The 7855-nt window shown below is 39.7% G+C and overlaps 1 protein-coding gene across 1 annotated transcript; it reads left to right on the forward strand.

Annotated features, from left to right (window-relative positions):
• Positions 1 to 5079: 5079 nt before the first annotated feature.
• LALBA (lactalbumin alpha) lies at positions 5080 to 7084 on the forward strand. Its single transcript, XM_024736942.1, has 4 exons — positions 5080 to 5232; positions 5557 to 5715; positions 6193 to 6268; positions 6752 to 7084. The coding sequence occupies exons 1-4, from the start codon at positions 5103 to 5105 to the stop codon at positions 6810 to 6812; spliced, it is 426 nt and encodes a 141-aa protein (XP_024592710.1). The 5' UTR covers positions 5080 to 5102; the 3' UTR covers positions 6813 to 7084.
• The last annotated feature ends 771 nt before the right edge of the window (positions 7085 to 7855 follow it).

Genomic DNA, 7855 nt, shown 5'->3' on the forward strand with positions numbered 1-7855 from the left:
CCTGCAGGTGTGGCTCTTGTCACTCTAGGACTGGCTTCGGGACAGATCCTGCCGATGAGCCCAGGGCACCGTCCTCAGCTCTCCAGGAGAGTGCGCCGGGGTGGAGCCAAGGGGGGGTGCCTGACTCAGCACGGGCGACCACGCACGTCCAGTCTGCTGGCAAGGGCAGTGGGGAGCCGGGGGAAGTCATGGCCTTGGGAATGTCCTCTGATGAAAAAGAACCAGCAGGCTTATAAAATAACTTTTGTGTGGAACGTTGGTGTGTTGAAAAGCAGTTCTGTGTGCTTTTCCCCCTTGCTGTGGATCAGCAGTGCTGAGGCAGCAGGCGTGATACAGAAGTGTGAGCAGAGACCGTCTGGAATCCCCAAACTCCAGGGAAACTAAAGGTGACAGCCAGCCTAGTGAAGAGGAGAGGAGTTGGGGGTGGGGGCGGTGGAGGCAGCCAGCAGGTGCCCCTCATCTCAGGGCCCCCCTAATCCTGGCTCCAGCTAGCTGGCCAGGGGCGCTGCAAGGTCTTCTGGGCGAGCAGAGCCCACAGTCCTGAGCTGTTCTTTGCTGTGTTTGGGTTATCTCCCACCATCCAAGGGGAGAAATCTAGATGAGATTTAAGAATTAGTGCTTTACGAATGTGGATCTCATAGTTGAAACCTCAGAACACGTGTTTTCAGCACAAGGTTTCATAGTTGAAACCTCGGAACATGTGTTTTCAGCACAAGGTGTTAAAGTGAACGGAAGGATTCAACCCCTTTTCAAGGAGGGTGTCTCCCTGTGGGCAGAGCTAGAGAATAAATGGGTCTTGAATATAAAAAAAAAAATCAATAGCATTAAAATATCTAGGAACATCTCTAAATATTTAGAATTTAAGCAATATACTTAAAAAATTGAGATATAATTGACATGTAGCATTATATTAGTTTCAGGTATACAACATAATAATTTGATATTTGTATATATTGCAAAATGATCGCCATGGTAAGTCTAGTTAATATTCATCACCACACATAGTTACAAAAAATTGTTTTGTGTGTCATGAGAACTTTTAATATCTACTCTCTTAGCAACTTTCAAGTATTCAGTACAGTATTATTAACTACAGCAACATATTGTTAAATAACTGAAGTGTAAAGGAAGACATCACAAGGGAAATTAGAATATATCAAAATGATGCAGTGAAAGCAGTGCTTAGAAGGAACTTTATATCTTTAAATGGTTATATAGGAAAAGAAAATTTTAAAATTTTAATCTAAGCTTACACCTCGAGAAGCTAGATAAAGAAGAGCAAGGTAAACTTAAAGAAATAGAACAAAGGAAATACTGGAATACAAAATGAAATAATGGAAATCAATGAAATACAAAAGGAACCAATAATAGAGAAAAATCAACAAAGCAAAAAATTAGATCTTTGACGTATCAATAAAGTTGATAAATATTCAGCTAGATTGATTAAAAACAGATTAAGCACAAAATATTAATATGAAAGAAGAATCACTGCAGATCCTTAAAATATTAATGGAATAAAAAGGTAGTATTATGAGCAAACTTATGCCAATAAATTTGACAATTTAAATGGAATGGAAAAATTATTTGAAGGATACCAGTGGCCAAAACTGGCACAAGAATTAATAAAAATCAGAATAGCTGTATATCTACAAAATAATTAAATTCACAATTGAAAACCTTCCCACTATGAAAACTCCAGACTCAGATTAGTTCACTGGTGAATTCTATAAAACTTTAAGTAAGAAATAATAAATAATACTGGCCCTTCAGATACTCTCTCAGAAACTAGAGGAGGAGGGAACACTTTATAACTTTTTTTGTGAGACCAGAATAATCCTAATATCAAAACCTAACAGAGACATTATAGAAGAAAATCACAGATCAATGCACCTTATGAACATAGACACAAAAATCCTCAATAGAATTTTAGCAAAATAATTCCAGCAACATACAAATATGCTTATGTGCCATGAGCAAGTGTGGTTTATTTCAGGAATGCACAATTTGTTTAATATTCAAAAATTAATCAGTGTTATTCAGAGGAGGAAGGAATTCCCTGGCCGTCCAGTGGTTAGGACTCTATGCTTGCACTATAGGAGGCAAAGTAAGAGGTATAGAAATAGATGGACACATACATTTTCAATTGATTTTTGATAAAGATGCCAAGGTAATTCGTTGGGGAGAAGAGAGTTTGTCATTTCAGCAAATGTTCTAGAACAACTGGGTATATATAAAAAAACTTATAGAACAACTGTCCATATTGGGGAAAAAAACAACAAAACCAAACCAAACCCTGACTCCTATCTCAAACCATACACAAAAATTAACTCAAAGGTATTATAGCTCTAACTGAAAAATATAAAATGATAACACTTCTGGAGAAAAACATAGGAGAAAATCTTGGTGACTTGGAGTATGTAGGCAAAAATTTCTAAGTTGGGCTATAAAAGGCATTAAATAAAAGAAAAGTGATAAATTGGATTTGATCAAAATAAAAAAAACTTTTATTCAAATTACTCTATTAAGAAAATAAAAAGGCAAGCCATAGATTGAGTGAAAATATTTACAATAAATATATCTGAAGAAGAACTTGGATCTAGTATATACCAAAAAGTCTTCCAACTTAATTAGAAGACAATGTAAAAAAAAGTGGGCAAAAGATATGAACAGGAGCTTTAGAAAAGGAGGCTTAAGATTGGCCAATTGTTACATAGTCAATATTTTATGATAACTTTGTATGAAATATAACCTATAAAAATATTGAATTAACTATGTTGTACTCCTGAAACTAATATAATAGTGTAAGTCAACTATATTTCAATAAAAAAATCATATAGTAAAAAAACCCTATAATACCCAAAAGACAACCTTTAGAATGGGAGAAAATATTTGCAAATGAAGCAAGTGACAAGGGATTAATCTCCAAAATTTACAAGAAGCTCATGTAGCTCAATATCAAAAAAACAAACAACCCAATCCAAAAATGGGCAGAAGACCTAAATAGACATTTCTCCAAAGAAGACATACAGATTGCCAACAAGCACATGAAAAGATGCTCAACATCACTAATCATTAGAGAAATGCAAATAAAAAGTGCAGTGAGGTATTACTTCACACCAGTCAGAATGGCCATCATCAAAATGAAATAAAAATCTACGAGCAATAAATGATTTTTACAAACATAAAATTTTTACAAACATAAAAATCTACAAACAATAGATGCTGGAGGGGGCGTGGAGAAAAGGGAACCCTCTTGCCCTGTTGGTGGAAGTGTAAATTGATACAGCTACTATGGAGAACAGTATAGATGTTCCTAAAATACTAAAAATGGAACTACCATATGACCCAGCAATCCCACTACTGGGCATATACCCTGAGAAAACCATAATTCAAAAAGAGTCATGTACCACAATGTTCACTGCAGCACTATTTACAATAGCCAGGACATGGAAGCAACCTAAGTGTCCATCGACAGATGAATGGATAAAGAAGATGTGGCACATATATACAACGGAAAATTACTCAGCCATAAAAAGAAACTAAACTGAGTTATTTGTAATGAGGTAGATGGACCTAGAGTCTGTCATACAGAGTGAAGTAAGTCAGAGAGAAAAAAAACAAATACTGTGTGTTAACACATATATATGGAATCTAAAGAAAAAAAAAAAAACAAAAAAACGGTTCTGATGAGCCTAGGGGAGGGACAGGAATAAAGACACATACACAGAGAATGGACTGAGGACACAGGGAGGGGGAAGGATAAGCTGGGACGAAGTGAGAGAGTAGCATTGACATATATACACTACCAAATGTAGAATAGGTAGTTAGTGGAAGCAATGTATCGCACAGGGAGATCAGCCAGGGCTTTGTGACCACCTAGAAGGGTGGATTAAGGAGGGTGGGAAGGAGATGCAAGAGGGAGGTAATTGGGGGATATATGTATACCTATAGCTGTTTCCATTTGTTATACAGCAGAAACTAACACAACATTGTAAAGCAGTTATACTCGAATAAAGATGTTAAAAAAAAATCAGGTTTAGACATTGAGGTAGAGAGAATGACCCCCTGCATGAAGGAAGCTAACGGCTATTGGCACCGTGACGTGAAGCTTGATGCCAGCAAGTCGAAGGAATCATCAGAGCTAGTATCCTAAACTCTACTGCTCAAGGATACTGATCCGAAAGCTCAGATCCAGAATCTTGTTTTATAGCCTCCAGATATATACTACTCCAACCTTCAATTGCTGGAAGTCCAATCTTCCCACTGGCTTGGGTCACTCTTTTTTTAACCTTCTGTGGCCAACTCTGAAGCTGTCTACAAGTTTATATGTTTATGAACAAGTCTGTTACAAGTTATTACTTTTAGGTTTACAATGTAGTGGTAGTGGTGGTTGGATGTGGGGAGGCTGATAATAGCTCATAGGGTAGCTAGATACTGTCATACACACTTTTCAGGTTCTCCATCTTCGTGACATAGGAAGTCTCTGGGTCCACGTTATATCTAATTCTCAGTCTATGTTGCCATATTCTCTCTCTATTCCTGAGCCCTCAGCCACGAACTGGCATATCAAGGAATTCTTCCTTTGTTTCATGCCTGGGTCGACTGGGCAACTGGCAGCTCTGATCTTGGAACCATGACAAGTGGTGATATACACTCCTTTCCCAAATTCTGTATTTCTCTAAGGAGAAGCGGGAGTTGGCCATAGACCCTTTTTGTATTTTCTAATTGCTTCATCGTATTACCCCTGAGGCATCCTTTGTTCCTGAAGTAGGTTGGGGACATCCTGCTTCCTAGAACCAACACTACAAGAAATAAAGGTATAAACAAAGCCAAATGGGAAACAGGATCATGCTTGTAACTCTCTCTGGACAGGTAACAATACCTAGTATGGTCTAGAGATTCTGGGAAGGAAGGGAATAATGGGGTGAAATTACGAAGGCAGCTGGCAGGCTAAATGTTTCTTTGTTGGCATGACCAGTCTCTCTTCATCCTCTTCCAGGATGTAGGGCTTGATGCCAGGACCCCTGAGGCTTTCTCCACAAATAAAAGGAGGTGAAGTTGTGTGGTGACCCCATTTCAGAATCTTGGGAGCAGCCAAAACGATGTCCTTTGTCTCTCTGCTCTTGGTGGGCATCCTGTTCCATGCCATCCAGGCAGAACAATTAACAAAATGTGAGTTGTTCCAGAGGCTGAAAGACCTGGATGGCTATGGAGGCGTCACTTTGCCTGAATGTGAGTTCTTTGCTATCTTGCTTTGTTCCATCCTTCATCTTCTTCTGTCTTCCCCACCCTTCTCTTCCTCCTCTTTTTTTCTCTATTTTTAACTCAATTATCTAACAATCCTCTTATCTGCTTATCTGTTTACTCTTTTATTACATTTATTCACCTATCTCTTCTTTCTCCCATTGTCTGATTGTTTTTTGGAACTCTTAATCTTATCAAGATACTCTGTGGTTGGCCATATTTGGAGATTGGCTGGAGAGCCTTTTTCTGTCTGTCCACATTTATGCTATATGTGGACATCCCTGTGATATCTCTTTTTCATCTTTCTTTCAGGGGTCTGTACCGTATTTCATACTAGTGGTTGTGACACACAAACCATAGTAAATAACAATGACAGCACAGAATATGGACTCTTCCAGATCAATAATAAAATTTGGTGCAGAGACAACCAGATCCCTCACTCAAGGGACATCTGTGGCATCTCCTGTGACAGTGAGTGACCACTTTTACCATGTTCCTGTGTTTTATTGGAGCCTACTCCTGGGATAATCTCCTTTTTTGGCGTCAAGCGCACCTCTAACTTCACTGCCTTGGACGCCACATCAACTGTGGGACTTCAATTGATAGTACGGAGTAAGAGGCTGTTAGAATTTTTCATTATCACCAAATCCCCAGACAGTCCCTTAAAGTTTACATGTAGATGATTTGAACTGTTTGGGGATCTTGAAGTCTAATACCCTGCATTTTCAGAGTAAGTCAGTTGATGAAGTTGATAATTCTTCTAGAGATGCCCCCAGAGAAGCAAAGGGAGTCCTTACCTAGGGGGAGGCATTATTGTACTGGATCTATCATATAGAAAGGCAACAGGCATAAGCCTCTAGATCAAAGAAGGACCAGGCAAGAGGGAAACTCATTACCTTTCTGGGTAATACTTAGCTCTCTCATTTTTCCCCCTGTAACTCCTGCCAGAGTTCCTGGATGATGACCTTACTGATGACATTATGTGTGTCAAGAAGATTCTGGATAATGTAGGAATTAACTACTGGTGAGTCCCCATTCTATTTTCTACTTTACCCTTCTCCTCCTTCTTCTCACCCCTTTAGTCCCAGCATCATCCCCCTTTCTCTCTATTTCCTGGTCTTTTAAGCTAGAATGTAGTCTTCAAAACAAAACTCATCAAACAGACTCAGGTTTTCAGTTTTCAAGCCTCGCTCACTCCACTCCTGTTTAGCAATTTTCCTAACAAGTGTTCCTTAATAGAGGGCTGAGACCCAGGATTTCCTTCACCTGGATTTGAATATTTAATTATAAAGCAAGCCCTTTGTACCACTGCCCTACAATTTTCTTGGGAGTTAAAAAAAAATGAACCTTACTCCACTAGGTGGCTCAGTGTCCCTTGGCATCTGGCTAGGAAAGTGTAATTTTCACCCATACTCTTCCACCTCGTCCCTCCTGGGGATAAAGCTAGATGGAAGTTTGAACTAAGATCCGGCCAGTCAACTTGCCTTGTCTCTTTCTTCATGATCAGGTTGGCCCATAAAGCACTCTGTTTTGAGAAGCTGGATCAGTGGCGCTGCGAGAAGTGGTGAACACCTGCTGTCTTTGCTGCTTCTGCCCTTTTTCTGTTCCTGGAACTCCTCTTCCCTATGGCTACCTCGTTTTGCTTCTTTGTACCCCCTTGAAGCTAATTTGTCTCTGAGCCCTGAGCCCTGTAGTGACACCATTGGGCTATTGCAAGGACTGTTCTCCAGGGATGAGTGACTGGTGCTCTGGACTTTTGACCCTTGCTCAGTGCCCCCAGTGGCACTTTCATTACAACAGTGGATTCCACCTCTATCCTGAATAAAGGGCCTGATTTTGAGTGGCTGGCTGTATTTTCTTCCTGGAGGGAGAGGGAGGAAATAGGATGAGTAGGTGGACATGGTCATGGGTCATAGCCACCTTCATCTCTGCTAAAGAGGAAATAGGCTGAACTTATAATAACTCAAAGATACAGATTACTTTCTGTGTCAATTCAATTCAACGAACATTTATTGATCACCGAGCGTATTAAAAAACTATGGAGGGGTACTACATTTGGCTAAAAGCATCTGTTGCCTCAAGGACTCGTAGGAAAGATAAGATAAACAGTAATAAATAATTAAAATACAAGAAAGAGTGTCATAAGTATCATGAGAGAGGTTAGAAATGTGCCCTGAGTATTCATAAGAGGAAAGATAATTTATATTTGGTGGAGGGCTGTGGGGAAAGGGCTCAAGGAAAGATTCATGACAGAAGTGACATTTAAGCTCGTTTGAAGTTGGGATTTTGACAGAGATGTAGGGTAGGAAAAGAACAGCAAGGGCAGGGGCTCCAAGAATCTGAAATGGGTGACTTGAGGGGGGTTGAGGTATTTCTTTACCCCTGAGATAATGAAATACCTTTCACAAATTGGTGTGAGAGGAACTCTTTCTAAAAACAATAGATGAGAACAGCTCAGCAATTGAAGATTCAATCTGGACACCTGGGGCCTTTTCGTTGGGACCCTGCACTCCATGACCTCTTCTTGCTGCTTCGCTGGTCTTTAAGGAGGGATTTTGCGGAACTGTATTCTAATTTGATTATGAGAAATGGGAAAGAAGGAGAGCCAGGA

This window comes from Neophocaena asiaeorientalis, unplaced genomic scaffold (assembly GCF_003031525.2).
Source record: "Neophocaena asiaeorientalis asiaeorientalis breed wild unplaced genomic scaffold, Neophocaena_asiaeorientalis_V1.1 scaffold134, whole genome shotgun sequence".
In the NCBI taxonomy this organism is placed as follows: Eukaryota; Metazoa; Chordata; class Mammalia; order Artiodactyla; family Phocoenidae; genus Neophocaena; species Neophocaena asiaeorientalis.